This window comes from Cucurbita moschata, unplaced genomic scaffold, assembly GCF_002738365.1.
Source record: "Cucurbita moschata cultivar Rifu unplaced genomic scaffold, Cmos_1.0 Cmo_Scf00045, whole genome shotgun sequence".
Lineage (NCBI taxonomy): Eukaryota > Viridiplantae > Streptophyta > Magnoliopsida > Cucurbitales > Cucurbitaceae > Cucurbita > Cucurbita moschata.
Window position 1 is genome coordinate 365,477 of NW_019268561.1, and position 19,912 is coordinate 385,388.

Here is a 19,912-nt window from a genome sequence, read left to right on the forward strand (position 1 = left end):
TTTTTTTTTTTTTTTTTTTTTTTTTTTTTTTTTTTTTTTTTTTTTTTTTATGAGTTTATTAGGTTAAATTTCGTGATAATTTAGATTCAACGAATGTGTTTAAATTTTAAATTTATCGACGTATGATAATTGAGTGCGAGTGCTGGTGGGGTTGGTTTGATTCTTTTGATCATCTTTTCGGGTGAGACAAAGAAGAAAAAAAATAGTGATGAAAAACGGAAAAGTAAGAGAATATGATTATCTATAAAGTGAACCATTAGATGCAAAAGAAAATAATAGGTCATCGTCATATATGACTTTTCTATATTATAAACACATACCGAAAATTCTTCTCTACCTACCTAAGGTAAAATGAAATTTAAACCACTCGAATTTACGGAAGGAACTTACTTTTATATATGAAAAACTAAAAAATTTACGGTACCAAACACTTCATTTATAGTCGTTAAAATAAAAGGAAATTTAAGATCAAACTAATCGACCAGATTTTTCTTTATACTTGAAGGAGTAGAATATCAAATAATTGCCTTTTGAGATGATTATTGGTGTTTAATGCACTAAGCTATGCTCGTATTTACAACAAATTATGTTGGTAAGGTTGATTTGGGTCAAGTGGTCGGTTTGATTCGGTTCGGTATCAGTTGGGTAAAAAATGAGCCGAAAATCGACCTCAACCGACACCCTTGGCACAATGAACTTGATTTTCACTTTGATCACAGGTCTTAGCACAGAAGAATTTCTTGATTTAACTATCCAAAACTAAACCAAATCAAGATAGCTAACACAAGATCAATGGATTCAGATACAAACATTTGTTCCATAGGAATCTGTCCCTGCTTTGAAACTGGTATGGTTTGAAATACCGTTTGTAACAATCCAAGCCCACTGCTAGCAGATATTGTCTTTTTTAGGCTTTTCCTATCGAGTTTTCCCTCAAGGTTTTTAAAACGCGTCTGCTAAGGGGAGGTTTCCACACCCTTGTAAAGAATATTTCGTTCCCCTCTCCAACCGACGTGGGATCTCACAATCCACCCTCCTCCCCCCTTCGGGGTCCAACGTCGTCATTGGCACTCGTTCCCTTCTCCAATCGATGTGGGACCCCCTAATCCACTCCTTTTCGGGGTCCAACATCTTGGTTGGCACACCGCCTCGTATCCACCTCTTTCGGGGCTCAGCCTCCTCACTGGCACATCGCCCGGTGTCTGGCTCTGATACCATTTGTAATAGCCCAAGTCCACCACTAGGAGATATTGTCTGCTAAGGACAATTTCCACACCCTCATAAAGAATGTTTCGTTCCCCTCTCCAACCGATGTGGGATCTCACAATGCATCACCAAATAATAATAATAATAATAAATGAACATCAAAAGTTGTTCTTTTTCACTAACTTCTTCATTTTAATTGCTCCTCAGTTTCTTCAGGTTTTGATATGAACTCAGATATAGATTTGCAGAATTCAGATGAAAACAAGGTTGCTCATTGAGCATAACAGAAACGATTGCATACCGACCGACCGACCGACCTCTAATCCACGAATCGACTTTAAGGACTCTTCTTGCTAGATTCTTTGACAAACAAAAAACTCATAAATTCAGAATAATCTCAGTCATTACATGCTTTAAAAGCACACACAGATTGGCAATTTATGAACTTGGACTTACCTCGTTCTCCTTTGAATTACTTCCAAATATCCCTTGGTCCAAGCTTTCCTAAGACAATCAAACCTAATTAAACTTAGAAAACAACTGAACTGTAATTATCCACAGCTAAAAGAAGAAAACAAAGTTCCAAACCTGGGATGGCTTTCTCAAACAATCAAGGGCTTCAAGTAACCGAACTACGATAGATTCTGGTTTTTATTTCTTTGTTTAAGTCACAAAACCAGCACGAGCGACCTCCCGTAGCTCGTTATGAAGCAAAGAAAGTCAGAAGTTGCACTGTTAATAGTCATAGTTCAAGATGAAGGAGAGAGCATATCCTAATTCCTTATTTTTCTTCTTCCCTTTTTCTTTCTATAACAAAACTCCACTTGTATCAGTCTTCTCATACTTTCTATTTGATCGATCGGATTATCATCCGATCTCTCCGAGTCACCGAAATCTACAATAAAGAGTCTAAAATTCACTTAAAAAAGAAAAAGGCATCATGCTTCCCTAGGCTGTACGTGTACCATTTAATTTAAACAAGCTTATAAACACCTTGATTAATTCCGTTGTAACGACTACCGAACCTATAGCGTTTTCCTTCAGAAAACTTATGATGTTTATTCAATATTCTAGGTAGGGTGACCAACAATGATTTAAATTCAGGACCTCAAACTGTCTACATTTCCAGCTTGCCTCCTCAACCACAGTAACCCAAGGTGGTTTATTGTGTTGTTTTCTGTTCGATCTCGACTTCTTCACCAAATAATCTATTGATAAATGGTAACTCAAATAATAATTTGATTACAAGTTTCCTAAGTTCTTAAAAGTAGAAACAAATGCAGAAGTAGTGCAATTTCATCATCAAAGCGACTCTTAACTATGAAATAAGCTGTAAACCAGTAATATGCCTTAAGCCTGACCTCTAGGAAGTTTAGGAGAGAAAAAAACGTACGAAGCATCTAACATCGGCTTCCAAATATAGGATCAAAGTGTTTCTTCATATATTCTTTTACTTTCTATATCCTCCTATTACTAATCCAGTGTAAGCTAAGCCTTACAATGGTAGTGATTTCATCGTGTCAAAACAATGAAGTCACTATGTGAGATCCCACATATGTTGGGGAGAAGAACAAAACATTCCTTACAAGAGTGTGGAAACCTCTCCCTAGTAGATGCGTTTTGAAGATCTTGAAGGGAAGCCCGAAATGGAAAGCCCAAAAAGGACAATATTTGCTAGCGGTGAACTTGGGCTATTACAAATGGTATCAGAGCTAGACACCGAGCGGTGTGCTAGCAAGGACGCTAGAGCTCCAAGGGGGGTGGATTGTGAGATCTCACATCAGTTGGAGACGAGAACGAAACATTCCTTATAAAGGTGTGGAAACCTCTCTCTAACAGATGCGTTTTAAAAACCTTGAGGGGGAAGCCCAAAAGGGTTACACACTAACATTGTCATTGCCTCAGAGATTGAGACCTTTCATTTCATTTTCATGTCATAAAAAACAATGACCAAAATGAAGAACCATTCAATATATTTCAAACTGTACACTGAACCTATTAATTTAATAAAACATCAAGATATGTGTTCGAATCTTCGGATGAGCTTATAACGAAAACACTCGATATCTCCAAAGTCGGCCTTGACCAAGTAAAAACATAATATACATGTTAAAAGGGCCATATCATATATTCACTAAGAAATGAATCATACCATTATTATCAATCAGCTAACAGCACAGTAAGAACTCAGTCATAAACTTCAGCCACTCTCTCCAAGCCTCCTTTCCCTTCATTCAACAAAGCCAAGCTCTCAACATAAGTATCTAAATAGAAAGAACCCTCACCACCATAGATTCCAAGACCCTTCATAAGCTGGTTTTCAGGCCTATACACGACCACTTCTCCACTTTTAGATTCCATTATCATATCTCCATTTTCCCTAAGACCCAACACCATTCCCAACTCCTGAGACGGTTCGAAGCTGGTTAATTTAGTCCAAGACTCAGGCATGTCATAGTTTTGCAGCACCCAAACAGAGCACACATATGTTTCAAAACAGTACCAGCCACACAACATGATAGAAAGTGCTCCTCCTAGAACAGAAACTTTCAAGTCACATGGTGAGCTATTAACCAAACAATCAGGCAAAGCTATTAAACTGAAACACTCCTCAACTATATCAAATCTCAAAATGAAACACTTATAACCCCTGCTACTTTCCCTGTATGCAACCCAATGAACAGCCCCATTGAAAAAAGCTTGTGTCCATTCTGATTTAACTATCTCACAACGAGGAGCTTTGCTTTCGATTACTCTCCAACAACCTGTTCTAACCTCATACAATTCAACTTTAGGAGATCTTTTATAATTAAAAGGACTCTTATCTTCAAAATATAACAATCTTACCACCTTGTAGTCGTTGGCCCGAGGATCGAAGCCAAACCCGAGTGCAAATTTATCTGGGGCATCATAGATGGTGATAATATCGCTTGTTCTAAGAACAGCTACGACTCTTTGAATTGATGGATTCCACAAGAGAATGTCGAGACCAGATAAGCAAACCAATCCATTGCAAATACCCACTAACTTAAAATCCCCATTCCAATTGATGAATGGAAATTTCAATTCCTCGTATAGATCCAATGTTTCCGTGTCGAAATGAAGCGAATACCGCTCTTTCTTCTTGCTCCCTGTGCCAAAATACCGCCTGAGAATCAGCCATTTCTTGTTGTAGATTGAAGACTTATTGAAGTGGGCGTTGATGAAAATTGGATCAGAGATGGCAGCGCGCCATGATTGTGAGACGCATGAACAGAGGACAAGGGTTTTTGGAGGAAGTTTCAGAAAGATGTTAAATAAGACTTCCTGTGGAAGATAATCGGCCATTGCTAAGAACCATTGAAGAAATATTCAATCGAAGAATTGAGAAAGAAAACCTGTAAATCTTCGAAGGGTTATTCGCAGCGATTTTTGGAGAAGAAATTGAATAGAGATGTGCTAACGGTGGAAGCGAAGAACAGAGCAAGGGAATTCTGTACTTCTATTGCGATGGCCGTTAAAAAAAATAAAATAAAAATTAAATTAATAAAAATATACGTGGGTCCGGTTGGATTGATAACTAACTCAAACTATTCGGTTCAACCCAACTCTCTATTCTCGAGTTGTTCTAAATTATTGTTTTTTTTAGCGGTAAATAATTACCATTTATATATTTTTAATTTAAAAATGAGCGAGTGTTTTACATTAAATTTTTTTTATTTAATATAATTTTAAAAATTTATCAATTTTTCGAGGATGATCTAACATATCTCACTACATTGAAAACACTAGAGATGAAGTTAGTGTATAAGTCTGTCATTCACAATCAAGTTAATTACGTGGACACAACATGTCATGTTTAATACCTCTTTCAGACGAGTGAATTCCAACTTTTAAGCATTTTCATAATATAGAAATAGCTGGGAAACTTCAATCATCAACGAGAAAACTGACATTTTTTTTTTTTTTTTTTGCATGTTGACATTTTTTGATCGAGCTCCCAATCCGTATTACCCAACTCAAACCATAAAAAGTGAATTGGGTTAGATTTTTTTTTTTCTCTTGACATGGATTGGATTAAATATTAACAAAAATTGAAAATTCAGGTCGGTTCGAGGACTCAAAATCTTCGTCTCACCAGTTCAAATTTGCTATTGAAAATAAGGATAATGTGTAGGAAATGGCCGAAATGGCCGATAGCTCATTTGGTAGAGCAAAGGACTCAAAATTTTCGTCTCACCGAATTGCTATGAAAATAAATAAGGATAATGTGTCGGAAGTGACCGGTATAGCTCAGTTAGTAGAACAGATCACTAGTTGAAAATAGGATTACAATTCAACCCTATTTTTAAGATTATTAGAAAAATTAAGAATATTTAACGTCTCTAACCAACATAAGTCATCATTGTAACTCGTGAATGTTTGTTCAAACAATAAAAAAGAACATCCAGACAACTCAATTCAACCCAACTCAAAAACATATAATTAGGCTATGCCATGAACCCTATTTAGATTGCTCGGGTCACCACAACAGATAATTAGGCTCTACCATGAACCCTATTTGGATTGTTCGGGTCACCAACCCAGCCAATCCAAAATTTTGGGTTAGACCAAAACATTTCTCCAACCCAACTTAACCCGTATACACCAATACTTCAATTCATCCAACTACTTAAACCGAAGAGTATAGATCGAGATTCCTCCATTACTCGTTTAAGAATTTCAACACAACTTATTGCATTCATCATCAAACAAACAAAAAAACAAAAAAACAAACAAAAAAAAAGACAACAAAGGAATCATCAAATAATTAGATCATCATCATCATAATCATCATGACACTCATCCAACCAATCAAATCTATGTTCTTCCCAAAAGCTGCTTCACAAAATCCTTCAAGTTCATGTCAGAGCTTCCACCTTCATCCATGGCGGCTTTGGCCACCTCCCTCCACTTCACCAAATTCCCATTAATTTCTTCACTATCTTCTCCCTCCATAACTTCATTAATACAAACCTCAATCTCCTCTCTTTTACACACTCCATCTTCTTCCATTCTCACCCTCTTCCCCACCTTCCAAACATCCTCCACATACTTCGCGTTCGTCGGTTGGTCCGACCACTGAGCCATCGCCACCAACCCCACCCCCAAGCTCAACGCTTCGAGCGTCGAGTTCCAACCGCAGTGCGTAACGAAGCATCCCACTGATTTGTGGCTCAAAACTTGTAGCTGAGGGCACCATTTTACTACCAGCCCTTTTTCAGCTGTTTCGTCGATGAATTTGGGTGGAAGTTTATGAAGTTCGGATTCTCTCACGACCCATAAGAAGGATTTCGTGCTTAGCTTCAACCCTTCCGCTAACTCCTCCATTTGAGGCTTACCCAATTCGGCTGTGCTACCGAATGATACGTATACGACCGAGTTTTCGGGTTTTGAATCAAGCCATTTCATGGAAGAACTTTTGTTTGGTTCGAATAGGCTAACCCCATAATCTTTGTCATTTGGGATCCGTCCATCTAAGTAGATTGACGGAAGCATTGGTCCGATGTTCTTGAATGGAAAATGGCTTTCCATCCATTTCACTTCCTGAGATGTCGAGTTAAATTAATAAAAATATCAATAAATTTTGTACTTTGTCTAAAATATATCAATAATATCCTTGAATTTACACATACACACACATATATATATATATATATATATGCTCTTGTCAACTTCTCCCTATCCAAGGTTATATACGGTGAGCCGTTGTCATTTCTCTTTTGCTTGCTTATATAACGTCTTTTTCAAAAATCTCTCTCTACCCACGTTTTCTAAAACCTTCTCTTAAAACCGAGGCCAGAGGCTCGAGCATACGTCGCTTGGCCGTAGGCAACGCAAGAACGAATTGGCTTAGCTCACTTGTCGTTGGAAAGTGAGTGCCGCACAATCGCAAGTCCGCTGCCATCAAAAGTGCGATTGTGACAAGTGGTATCAGTATTTTGTCTCGAAAATACTCTCGAAAATATTTTAAAGACTCCGTACCAATTGTTTTGTTCTAGTTTTGAAAACCCACTAGTATTTTTGAAATATTTTGAAAGTGTTCATGAATATTTTAGATACACGGGTGCACCTAATCAATGGTCCCAACTTAGTTGTTCTGAATTGTTTTCGTTTTCGATTATCTAATAAATGAAATAGATTGTCTTCCCATTTATTTAAAAACTTTGACCCTCCTTTCCCGAACTAAACATGAATCTTTCGATTCATTTGGCTCTCACGCCTTAATTATTACCATTATTTCTCAAAAATTCCCATAAAAATGAGTATTTTTGAAATAAAATATTAACAAGATCCTCTCAAACTAATGGAATTTTTAAATTTTTTAAAATTTTTAAGAAATGATCCTGCGTTTATAATCAAGGAATACTAACAACGCGTTCGTCGGGAGCCCAAAGCAAAGCCATGAGTCTTTATGGACAATATCATGCGATTTGTGGAGATCTGTGATTCTTAACCCGTACCTGTGGTTCCAAGGCATCAAAAGTGTTAGCAAAGATCCAATCAGCCTCATTCAAACGTTGAAATTGTTCATCAGCCAAATGCTGAAGAAACCCCGGATACTTCCCTTGATCAGCCACGAACGACGGCAGATCCAACGCCTCAAACAATGGAAACCCATCAACACAAATCCACCCTTTGTCCAATGGAACACTCACCCAATGCTTATAAACACTATAATAAATGGAATTGACAGCACAAGATTGAGTGAAAAACGCTGCTCCCATCACTCCAAACCCCTTCACAATGTCAAGAACCCAAGAAATAACCGAGTCATACACCACACAACTTATGCGTTTGCTACCATCTTCATGGCACCTCATGAGCTCCTTTAGATACACACCCATTGACTCCTTCCTCCGCTCCCACAAGGCGAGTACGGTCTCTGTCTCTGTCTCCGCTCCTTGGTATGGTAGGAGAGGGACGTGGTCGACGGTGAGGGAGCGGGGGAGGTGGCGGTAGTGGTGGTCGGAGGAGGAGGAAATGACGGGGAGGGTGACTTGGAGACCGACGTGGGCGAGGTGCTTGGCGAATTGGAGGAGTGGGTTAATGTGGCCTTGAGCATGACATGAAACCACTACTACATGAAGTTTTGGGGTCTCTTTTTCTTGAAGGCTTCCCATTTTGTGCACTTTTTTGTTGTTGTTGTGCTGTGGATTGGCTTGTTTGTGTGGGATTTGTAGGCCTTTTTGAATTGGTGTTGTGAGCTAAGCGAATACGTCATGAAACTAAAACACTATGGTTTTTATAAGTCCTAATAATTGTTTGTGGGATCTACTATTTTTGTGTTCCCTATGTTTCTTTCTAGATTTAGACCCATAAAATAATCTTATCTTTACGTCGGTTTTGTTTTATAAATTTTGGACGGTATTTTTTTAGTTATGAACTATTTGTCTTTGTCGATCTGGATTTGTTTCTGTTCGTCATTGAAATTCTGTCTGGATTGGTTTGTGTTAATCTTGATTTGTTTCTGTTTATAATTGATACTATGTCTTGATTGGTTTGTGTTAATATTGATTTGCTTATGTTCGCAATTTATATTTTGTCTTGATTGGTTTGTGTCGATCTTGATTTGCTTCTGTTCATAATTGATACTTTGTCTTGATTGGTTTGTGTCGATCTTGATTTGCTTCTGTTCGTAATTGATACTCTGTCTTGATTGGTTTGTGTTGATCTTGATTTGCTTTTGTTCGTAATTGATATTCTGTCTTGGTTGGTTTTTTGGGAGAGGCGTTATCCAGAACAATGACATTATCTGTAGGTTTTATGCTCGTATTTTTAGAGTGACATAGTTGGATGACAGGAGAAGCTCATAAAGATACCAAAGTGGATGGTCCTTATCGTGTCTTTATGCAAAAAGTTGCTCCATAAGGGTAAAGTCTTGTCTAGAAATCAAAGTTAGAAGAAACTTTTTGAGGATTAATAGGCGAATTTTGGTATTTAAGTTCTCGATACAAATCAGTTTATCAGTTAATATCAATTTAAACTTTGAAGTTTTATGAATCCATTTTAAATCATCTAACTTTTTTGAATATAAAGCTTAAATTGATTGAATTTAATTGATAGAATTATAAGTGGGCTCTTCAACAAAGATTATTTTGCCCTCTCCAATGTCTCTATCTTACTTACGTCTATACTTATCTTCAATGCCCAAAGATAGAAGTTTGTCTATTCAATGTCTCTATCTTGCTTATATCTCCACTTGTCTTCAATGCCCTCCACTTGTCTTCAATGCCCACCCTATGTGTCCTGTCTATTCAATGTCTCTATCTTGTTTATGTCTCGACTTGTCTTCAATGTCCATTCCGTGTGGTGTGTTAGATGATGTATCGTTCTCCTCAGTCGCATCATGGCGCTCGTCTAGGCCCTCGTGTGGCCAGAAGGGCACCAGTTGAGGGTCGCTGCCCACTCTGAGTGGTGTGTCGCATCATGGCGCTCGTCTAGACCCTCACGTGGCTGGAAGGGCGCCACTTGAGGGTCACCCTTCTCTTGTCGCAACGTGATGGTTACAACCTACTCTATTCATAGTTAAGTTGTGACGTTGAAAGGAATCTCATTAAGATATAATTTAATAAATATATAATTTAGGACTTCTTAAATGTTACAATAATTTTAGTCCCAATATTGTTGATTGGACGGCGCGACAGAGGACCACAGTATGACGACAGATAAAAGAGTTGTCCAACTCTCTCTCTCTCTGGCTTCGAATTTATTGCAGGTCAATTTTTTTGAAGTATTGCAACACCCACCTTTAGGTATGGGTAAAAATTTAATTTTTCTCCTAATTATTGGACTATATTTTAATTAATTTTTACAATTTAGGTTTATATACTCCTTTGGTATGATCAATTAAGTCGGGTCGAACTCCTCGGGCGATTAGTCAAAGAATGATAAGTTGGGATTTTGAAAAGAAAAAAGATAAAATAAACGCATGTACAAGAATACTTTAAAATTTTGTGTCAAATGATTCCTGCTCGTAAAAAAATATTGTTATAAAGTATAATCGAAAGTTTTATATATATACACAATGTGAAACCGAGTATGGACCGTTGAATAATAATAATTGGCACTGAGTGGGGTTAAGATTTATAGTAGGTTACCAACTAAAGCTAAAGTTTAAAAAGGCCAAAAAGCTTGCTAGATTATCTACTAATTCAAAAACTTTTGAAAATAATATTTGCAACAAAAAAATATTACATCACATTTTGTATTATCTGTCCATCAAGTGTTTATTCAATTTCTTTTAAAAAAAAATAATTCAATTGTTTAGCATGAAGAGTAGATAGATTGAGTAGTAGTAGTAGAGAAGCACGAGTAGATAGATTGAGTAGAAGTAGTAACCTTTGTCTAAACTTTGGCTTCATTCGGATTCACACAAGGTACCAATGGCAGAGTAGAGCTATAAGGAGCGAAGCTCACACGTTCACTGATGGAGGACGAAATCACATTTTATACTTTCTCGTCTAAAGAGGTGGATTTTTTCACCTTACAATGACTAGAACGAAGGACCAAAAACGATGAATGATGAGTAGGAGCTAGCCTTCCTTATTTTATATAAGAGTAGGGGTGGAATCGAAGCGAAAAGGGTAAGAATAAAAAGAAACGGACTAAAACAAAGAGTTCATTAGCCACACATGGTAAAGGGGATAAAATTCAACCTCTTTCATGACCAAAGGCTCGGAACCCCTTTGAAGAGGAGGATTAACTCAATGACCCATCACATCACACGATAGATAGAGTAGATAAAAGGAGACTTTGGAGAGAGGTTAACCCAACTGTCAAACTACTAGAAGAATTCATTACATACAGAATTGGGAAAAGACCAAACTTGACAATAAGTCCAAAGAGAAGCATTTGAATCTAAAAAAAACCACTTTTAGTCCCATAAAACCATTTCAAAACTGTAATGGTTACTTTATCTACAACTGGTTATTAAAAAAAACAAATTAAATTCATTTAAAAATTTTATGTTTTTTTTTTTTTTTTGTTCACAAATATTCCAAGCAAAGTAAAATATACTTTTTTTTAATAAATACAAAAAGATGTGGACAAGAGGGTGCTAATATGGTCCCAATGGTGTTCTTAAGTGGTGGGGGCACAGAGATCGAGAGAGACCATAATTGAGATTCTCTTTCCTAAACAAACACGTCAATGCATAAAGCCTAACCGAAGGATACATCCATGACGACCCCATTTATAAGGGTGTGGAAATCTTCCCCTAGCCTATGTATTTTAAAGCCTTGAGGGGAAGCCTAAAAGAAAAAACCCAAAGAGGACAATATCTATTAGCGGTGGATCCAATTATAAGGGTGTGGAAACCTTCCCCTAGCCTATGCGTTTTAAAGCCTTGAGGGGAAGCCTGAAAGGAAAAGCCCAAAGAGGATAATATCTATTAGCGGTGGATCCAATTATAAGGGTGTGGAAACCTTCCCCTAGCCTATGCGTTTTAAAGCCTTGAGGGGAAGCCTGAAAGGAAAAGCCCAAAGAGGATAATATCTATTAGCGGTGGATCCAATTATAAGGGTGTGGAAACCTTCCCCTAGCCTATGCGTTTTAAAGCCTTGAGGGGAAGCCTGAAAGGAAAAGCCCAAAGAGGATAATATCTATTAGCGGTGGATCCAATTATAAGGGTGTGGAAACCTTCCCCTAGCCTATGCGTTTTAAAGCCTTGAGGGGAAGCCTGAAAGGAAAAGCCCAAAGAGGATAATATCTATTAGCGGTGGATCCATTTATAAGGGTGTGGAAACCTTCTCCTAGCCTATGCGTTTTAAAGCCTTGAGGGGAAGCCCGAAAGAAAAAGCCCAAAGAAAACAATATCTGCTAGCGTTACATTCAATCAAAATTTCAGAAAATTAAAAACTAAAAATCAAATGGTTATCAAACGTTACCTAAATTTAACATATTTTGTCCAAGACTCGAGCCTCTATTTATATATTTTTGGAGACCATTTCTTTTCACTTACTCCAAACATGGAAAAAGCATTACTACAATATTACATATGTAGGTAGGTAAGTTTTCAGTTCCCAATACTTCTGCTATAACGAACACTAATAGACAGCTTAAAGTCCTCTAATTTTGTTTACATGTATTTATACCCATTGAACCTTTGCTAACCTTTATTGAAACAGCAAAGCAATCCAAGGAAGCTATGAGCACAGGAACAATTTCTAAAAGTATTCCTATGTTCAGCTTGGAGATTTAACGACTTTTTTCTAACAGGTGATACGACTCGGATTTTGGTTTCGACTTACCTATACGAGAGTTCAGCAATCATATATCAAAAAATGTGACTATCTTACCTTTGTAATTTGTTGATATTCAATGTTCAAGAATTGGCGTCTTCGGCCTGACTGCCCAATCTCACAATGTCTTCTACAAGAATTTTGCCATCTGTTGCAGAGAAATAAATGGTAATACTAAGTTAAATTTACAGAATGTTGCAGAATGTTGCAGCTCTATCATCCATGTAGAGAAAGAGAACTATCAGAGAACATAGTTTAGATTGGTAGGTTGATTTACATTGTTCGTAATATTCGAACCCCGGAATAGCTCCATTTTCTTGCGAATACAGATTATATGCCAACATAAATTCGACTTTGTTTCACTACCTCACAGCAATGAGAAAATTCGAAACGTTCAAAGTATAATTAATATAGCTTTGAGAAAGTTGTAGATTGACAGAGGAAACTGATTTAGGAAAAACATCACCACTTGTAGATTCAGATCATTTGAAGAATCAAAAGCTGGATACAAAAAAGGTGAAGAGTATACTTTCCTTCGTCGAGAGGCAAGAACTCCCCCTATATTCAACGACGAACTGAAACCACACTCAATTTCCAATGAGTTGGGATCATGAGAATCCAATTCATGAGATAAGTTACATGCCTACCCGGAATCGTTATGATTAAAGATTCGGGCCACAGCTCCCTCAAATTTTGGACTGGCTAAATCCTAATTTCTCAACCAAAAATTGATCTGAAAGGTGATATAACTCAGAACTTTTCTCGTAAAGGATTGGGGGGTAGAATGTTCTTATGATCACCATTACTTTGCCATGTCAGGATAGAAAGAAATTGGTTTGAGAAAAAGAGAGATTTCTTGGGCACAACGAGAAACCTTTGGCACAGTTTCTCAGAAAAACCTTGACCCATCTTACTAAGAAGCATTCTGAGGACAGAGAAAATAAGATCTGTAAGTTACCATGCTCACTGACAAAGAATTTACTGCCACCAAAAATTTGTACCTCTAGTCCTACACCACGCCTCATAGGACAGACCAACTGGCCATATTTTTCATTACAAGATTAAGAACAGATTCCCCCATCATAATGAAAGGGAACAGATGAAGGGGAGAAGAGAAAATGAGATGGAGGGAACAAGAGCTATGATCACACACGGTACCAAGTGGTAGAGTCTTCAACACCGTACACCACGGCACTACCTTTTTAAATAAACAAATAAATAAAAAGGAAAAGAAACAACAAAGATGAGGAACAGAGTGAAAATTATAGTCTGTTCTGAACGAAAATGCAAAAAGGCTAACAATAAACCAGAGAACTTCTAATAATAAAGCAACCAATATACCTTTATCTTTGGAAAGACTACTGACAAGCTCTTGGATGCCTTCCTTCCCTAATGTATCTTTTAAGTACATAGCAGCAGCTGCAACCTCTTCGGGAGTAACTTTACCATCAAAATCCCTACGAGAAAAAACCATTACCCAAGTTAAAATGTGAAACATGTAACAGAGGACCTCAGACTAATGCACTTACAAGCTTAGTTTGCTTCATTACTAAGATGAACAAAGCAATGAAAATTGAAAATTTGTAAAAACATATTCATGCTATTTAAGCATTGAGGAATATTCACATGACAAGCTTTGGTAGAGGTCACAGGGGAAAACGTTATAATTAGAGGTTTTTTAGTCAAAATTCCGCTCATCAGCTATGATCTGAGGAAAATAACAAATTCCACCGACCAAGTATGACAGTAGAGAGGGAAATTCTAAATGCTACGAGAGAAAGATCCAATTAACAGACAAATAAGATCAGGGTTGCTAAAAAGGGAACAAAGGGTTGTCTGAAAGTGAAAGTGTGATGGCCAGCATTCAAAGTCGACCAGGACCTCCACCATCATTCCGTGAACCTCCAAAAAGGAGCACCGACTAGGTAGGAGATAAATAGTGAGATATTTGTAAGCTTTCCCACATGTAATAGACCAAGAAAACCCCTGACCATTTTAGATAATTTGCTTTCCATATTGCTTTGATTAATTTACTTGAAGCGTATTGACCAAATTTTGTAGGATTGGCGAAAAATGACTCCAAGAAAAGAAACCAAAGTGGGCAACCAAGATCTTGACCAGTGTATTAGGTAAAGAGAAGCCTTTCACTTTTTCCATCAGAAAAAGTCAATTCTTCTATCTGCATAGACCAAAGACTTAGAAGAAGGAATTCAACAGTACTAAACAGATAAGTTTCTAGAACTTTCTTAATCTGAATAGAAAAATTTCAAACAAAAGGGTATCCATAGATCCAATCCAACTAAAAGCTAACCTAAACCCTAAACCCATCCTACACATAAAATTTAGTATTTGAAAAGGACACGTTATTTAGCTCTGCTACGGAAAACAAGTGACTACGGAGAAGGCCCTAAATGAGGTTTTGTATCTAAACCCATATTCATCTCATCCATAAGGAATTTAAATCTCATTATTCTGAAGGTATTCCCAAACCAAGGCTTCTAAAATCTTTGAGGACAAAATCTTTTTCCAATTAACTAAACGGAGATCATGATCTTTGAACCTTCACCAAATAATTCCCCCAAAATTTTATTCATTAGACTAGGAAAACTTCTTTTCGAGATCTTGAGACCCTAGAAATAGTTGGTATGTAGGTTGCAAACCGCTAGTTAAGCAAAAATAATCCTTCATCCTTTTAAAAATGAGGAAATTCGTTCACTTTTGGAGCTAATTGTTTATCATTTCAGCACTGGGTTTCAAAATTCATTTCTATCAAGATTACGAGACCAAGATACATAAAAAACCATTCATTAACATCCACAGTTAATACAACCTCTACCTCCAGGGATAGTACAAACAAAGACCCACCTCAGATCTCAGCTAGTTTGAAACTTGAAAAGAATTCTACAATCAAGCTAGTATGGAAGGGATCTTTAATAGGGAAAATAATCAAGGAACATCAGAGAGCATAGCATAGCTCAGACCATGGTAAGTCTCTGATCACGCAAAGAATTAGTTGCACGCAAAGAATTAGTTGCATGTCTAAGGGATCAAAAGAACTTGCATGATAGCAAATAAAATGAAACAAACATACGTGTCTAGTAATTGCCAACGGTCACCAATTTTGGCATCCACATCATCAATTTCCTTTTCTAGTTTTTGAAGCATAGTATCAACCTGAAAGATGACCAAGAATGAGAATACATCAAGTCAAAAGAGCATTATGCAGACCAGAGATACAAAAAGAAGTTTAAAACTATATGAACTATAAAAAATCTGTGAGAAGTCTCACTCTTTCAACAAGTGCTGATGAAATGTCATCTCCTTCTGACTCTTCAGTAGACTGATCACTTTCTTCTCGAGCAGCTCTATATGCCTCCCTGACCTCTTTTTCACCATCGGTGCCTTCTCTTCCTACCATGCTATTATAGAGTTCTATCTAGATATATCATGATATAATATGATAGTCACTACCAGAAGAATATCCGATCAATGAATACATAAAGTAAAATAAAAGAAATTAAGGTGCTTTTCATTGAACAATACAAAAATGATCAAATAAGTCTGACAAATGTAGTTAAAAAATACAACAAAATCCAGAACCTTTTTTTTTTTTTTTTTTTTGATCCAGCCCTCATAACAAGGGAATAACCTCTGTTCTTCTATGTTTTTCAACACATCATCTCCCAAACTTTTGAAGTCCCCACCACCTTCACCCAATCAACATTCTTACACAGTCCCCCACTTCCTATATTAAGTCCTCTATGCAAGACCTTACCAGTGTAAAAAGATTATGCATCCAATCTCCATCAACATCAATCTCCTTGCTTAATACTCCAAGAAGGCATATCAATTATCATAAAGACGTTTCCAATCAATTTGAACAAACTCATCCTTCCTTTCCATCACCCTTTCCTCCTATTAGTTCTGTTTTTTGACCTCTTTGTAACCCTTAACCACTTTGTACTAAAGATAATTTTCATTATGGTCTGAAAATGTAACACCCCAAGCCTAGAATTTGGATAAGGATTTGAAATCCAGATTTGACACTTGTGTGTCCTAGCATTCTCCGGCATCCTTTGCGACATGGTTATATTACTTCTCGCTTCTAAGAGTGAAGACTATCTCAACATACCAACAAGGGTCCTTTTAGCATGTTTTGTTCTCACTCACATGCATCCTAAGAAAATTCCTAGGAGGTCACCCAACATAGAATTGCTCCAAACAAAGCATGTTTAATTATGAAATTCCTATGATTGAACCATCGAAGAGGAATGTGCTCCTTGTTAGTATAGGTAGTAACTTTCATTGTTTTTAGGTCTTTCTTAGTCATCCTATCCTCATAATCCCTTTCATTCAGATGTAGTTTCAATTCATTCATGTACCCCTCCTTTACTCGAGTGTCACATGCCCACCAGCTTCTACCTTGGTTTGTCCCCGAACCACATCTTATTGGGAGAAGTATTGCTTTAATACCATTAGTAACAACCCATCCCCAGGATTCGTATTTGACACTTAATGGCCCCGACATTCCCCTGCATCCCCTACGACATAGTCACGTTACTTACTCTCGCTTTCAGCATGTTTTGTCATCACTTACATGCATCATAGAAAAATTCATAGGAGGTTACCCAACATAGAATTAGTCCAAATAAAACACACTTAACTATGAAGTTTCTATGATTGAGGCACCAAAAAGGAAGGTGCACTTCGGATTGCTATGCTCACTAGCTTCTACCTTAGTTTGTCCCCAAACCACATCAGGAGAGGTTCTACTCTGAAACAGCCAGATTCCTAATCCACCCTTGTTAGTTTGTCCCCAAACCACATCAGGAGAGGTTCTACTCTGAAACAGCCAGATTCCTAATCCACCCTTGTTTACCCTATTTGTAATGGTCCAAGCACATAGCTAGCAAATATTATCCTCTTTGGGCTTCCCCTTTCGAGCTTCCCCTCAAGGCTTTAAAACGCGTATGCTAGGGGAAGGTTTCCACACCCTTATAAATGGTGTTTTGTTCTCCTCCCCAACCAATGTGGGACATCACAATCCACCCCCCTACGGGGCCCAGCATCCTCATTGGCACTCGTTCCTTTCTCCAATCAATGTGGGACCGCCATCAAATCCACCCCCTTTGGGGCCCAGCGTCCTTACTGGCACACTACCTCTACCCTCCTTCGGGGAATAGCAAGAAGGCTGGCACATTGTCCAGTGTCTAGCTCTGATACCATTTGTAATAGTCAAAGCACACCGCTAGCAGATATTGTCCTCTTCGGGCTTTCCCTTTCAGGTTTTCCCTCAAGGCTTTAAAACGCGTTTGCTAGGGGAAGGTTTCCACACCCTTATAAAGGGTGTTTTGTTCTCCTCCCCAACCAATGTGGGACATCACACTATTGGAACGTCACTTCATACCATCATTGTGAGGGTGGTAATTTCAATAAACCAACCATTGTGATTTGATAATTTCTGCCCCATTGGTGCTTGATCCAACTAAAAGAATTTCTCCTATTACATTCTAATATATCAAAAATAAAATTTTAGTTTTTTCTATAACTAAATGAAGAAACATCTAGATTCACTAATTTAAGCTCACTACATCTGCCAAAATTCATGGAATCTCCCATGCTTAAACAACATTCTCACTTTACAAGCGAGAGAGCATCGTGATGTCTGTTCTAATTAAAATACAGTTGATACATATCAATCACTAACAGATAAAAGAATTTAAGAGAACCAGAGAGAAAGAAAAGACAGGGTAGGGGCTCTGTATCCTAGCATTCAAATCAATGTCAATTGCTCTACCAATAGAGTGCTAATTACCATATTCGCTGAGCTATATAACCAGAAAGCTATAGGCATGAATATGTTATGCAACTGAAGTATACCTCCTTATTCACAAGCTGCAGGAATTCTTCACGCTCTCTACTAACAGACTGCATGTACATAAGCAACATGAATGAGATCAAAGACAAGCTTATCCTTGAAAATTGTTTGGCGAAAACAAAGTGAGTTTACTATTAAACCAAGAGCTTAGTTTTCATTTTCTTACAGAGGCAGATGCTAAAACAGCCAATGCACGACTGACTTCACAGAGGTGCTCTTGTTTTTCTGAAGCTTTTGCTCTAGCTTGTTCTATAGCTTCTCTTGTCATGGGGTTGACCATCTCCTTCAGAGCTATATCTTCTTGGCTGGATTTGGATTCCTTCATTTTAGCTTGTTCCTCTTCTTCTTTCTCCTCCTCCTCCTACATGCAGAAACAATTTGCTGAGACTTCAACCGAGAAACTGAATCGACATTTTATATTGGTTCAAATATAAGTTTAAAATGCATAGAAGCTAGAAGCATTGCCTAAGCTCACAGAGTGTATGCTTAAGCGCTCAAGACTCACAATGCAAAGTGGAAATAACAAAGAACGGCCGCCATGAATGAAGACAATATAAGTGTCTTATGCAACATATTATAACAAGGACAACTAAGGAGGATTCTGATAGTTCGGAACATAAAAGTGGAGAACTTCTCACTTCTAAAAAACCAATAAAAGTACAACCTTGATCATTTCCTCCTGCATCTCAAGGAACTCTAACTTTCTCCTCCTTTCTGATATGGAATCTTCAGATGGCAAAGCAGTAACGCCCACGGTATCTACAACCTCATCTGGCAGAGAAGACAGTGTAGCCAGGACAGCTTCCTCTGGTTTCACCTTTCCAGATACTGTGAATGCTCTGAGAAAGGTACAAAACAAGAAATTCATAATGAAGTGAGCAACAGCTGGGCTGAACATTTGAAGCAAAGAAACAACTGATGCAACTTCAAATCACCTTGAAAGGATCAAAAGTGAAGAGGGAACAGAATGGTTAAGTGACAGATCCAACCAATCACGAAGCTGCAAGTGAGTTGGCAACAAAATAAGAACACCAGACTCTAGTCTAGTCTAAAACTTAGCATCTAATCAGGAATTTAGATTTATGGTTTATTTCAAATCACAGTGTTTAAAACCATCAAACAATTTTCCCTTTTCAAGTTTCAACTGCTTCCAGAAAAAGAAAAGAAAATGGTGTAAAAGAAAAGTACCAATCGCAAACCCTTCAGGGTTACAAATACAAATATAATCAATCAAATCCCATCGATCATTTTACAACAAATTATCAAAAGCAACTTATATGCAAAATGGTCAGGACCAAGGAACCTGTTGCCGCATTTCTTCTACTGAGAGCAACCCAAGCATGCCCCTCTCCCGACAATCTTCACGAAGCTCAGATTCAGAAAGGGACTCTACCCCCTCTGCTTGTATTAATTTATCATCTTCCTTTATCCTGCAGAAAAACAAATTAGACACAAATTAACACAATTTTTCCAGTAGATACATTTTTCCTCTAATAATTCTAACACTGTCGTTAAGATTTTAATTCAGTTCCATTTTTTATTTTTATTGTGGGGGGGGGGGGGGGGG

General features: G+C 37.6%; 3 protein-coding genes and 1 long non-coding RNA gene across 9 annotated transcripts in view; 1 reads left to right on the forward strand and 3 right to left on the reverse strand.

The window, feature by feature from the left end:
* The first annotated feature begins 780 nt into the window (after window positions 1-780).
* On the forward strand, window positions 781-17,735 carry LOC111434514. Its single transcript, XR_002708964.1, has 3 exons — window positions 781-864; window positions 12,727-12,734; window positions 17,720-17,735. It is a non-coding gene; the product is annotated as an uncharacterized LOC111434514 (long non-coding RNA).
* LOC111434513 (F-box protein CPR30-like) lies at window positions 1,442-4,690 on the reverse strand. Of its 5 annotated transcripts, XR_002708963.1 has the most exons (4): window positions 3,359-4,690; window positions 1,795-2,101; window positions 1,663-1,710; window positions 1,442-1,566 (listed from the first exon to the last, which is right to left on the reverse strand). XR_002708963.1 is itself a non-coding variant. In XM_023071927.1 (2 exons), the coding sequence occupies exon 1, from the start codon at window positions 4,531-4,533 to the stop codon at window positions 3,394-3,396; it is 1,140 nt and encodes a 379-aa protein (XP_022927695.1). In that variant the 5' UTR covers window positions 4,534-4,690; the 3' UTR covers window positions 1,442-2,101; window positions 3,359-3,393. The 5 variants fall into 5 exon arrangements, 2 of the variants coding, with proteins under 2 accessions (XP_022927695.1, XP_022927697.1); XR_002708961.1 differs by having other exon boundaries at window positions 1,442-1,710; XR_002708962.1 differs by having other exon boundaries at window positions 1,663-2,101.
* Window positions 5,855-8,398, reverse strand: LOC111434512 (UDP-glycosyltransferase 74E2-like). 2 transcript variants are annotated; one of them, XM_023071926.1, is made up of 3 exons: window positions 7,689-8,398; window positions 6,178-6,771; window positions 5,855-6,133 (listed from the first exon to the last, which is right to left on the reverse strand). In XM_023071926.1, exons 1-3 carry the CDS (start codon window positions 8,346-8,348, stop codon window positions 6,107-6,109), a joined length of 1,281 nt encoding a protein of 426 aa, XP_022927694.1. In that variant the 5' UTR covers window positions 8,349-8,398; the 3' UTR covers window positions 5,855-6,106. The 2 variants fall into 2 exon arrangements, with proteins under 2 accessions (XP_022927694.1, XP_022927693.1); XM_023071925.1 differs by having other exon boundaries at window positions 5,855-6,771.
* The window catches only part of LOC111434509 (mitochondrial proton/calcium exchanger protein-like), an 11,722-nt gene continuing 3,937 nt past the window's right edge, over window positions 12,128-19,912 (reverse strand). Inside the window, exons 7-15 of the mRNA XM_023071922.1 lie at window positions 19,649-19,775; window positions 19,281-19,345; window positions 19,010-19,184; window positions 18,512-18,706; window positions 18,348-18,395; window positions 15,757-15,903; window positions 15,559-15,641; window positions 13,809-13,924; window positions 12,128-12,615 (exon numbers count right to left, since the gene is read on the reverse strand). Coding sequence (XP_022927690.1) covers window positions 12,551-12,615; window positions 13,809-13,924; window positions 15,559-15,641; window positions 15,757-15,903; window positions 18,348-18,395; window positions 18,512-18,706; window positions 19,010-19,184; window positions 19,281-19,345; window positions 19,649-19,775 — 1,021 coding nt within the window. The 3' untranslated portion in view covers window positions 12,128-12,550. The remainder of the gene's footprint in view (window positions 12,616-13,808; window positions 13,925-15,558; window positions 15,642-15,756; window positions 15,904-18,347; window positions 18,396-18,511; window positions 18,707-19,009; window positions 19,185-19,280; window positions 19,346-19,648; window positions 19,776-19,912) is intronic.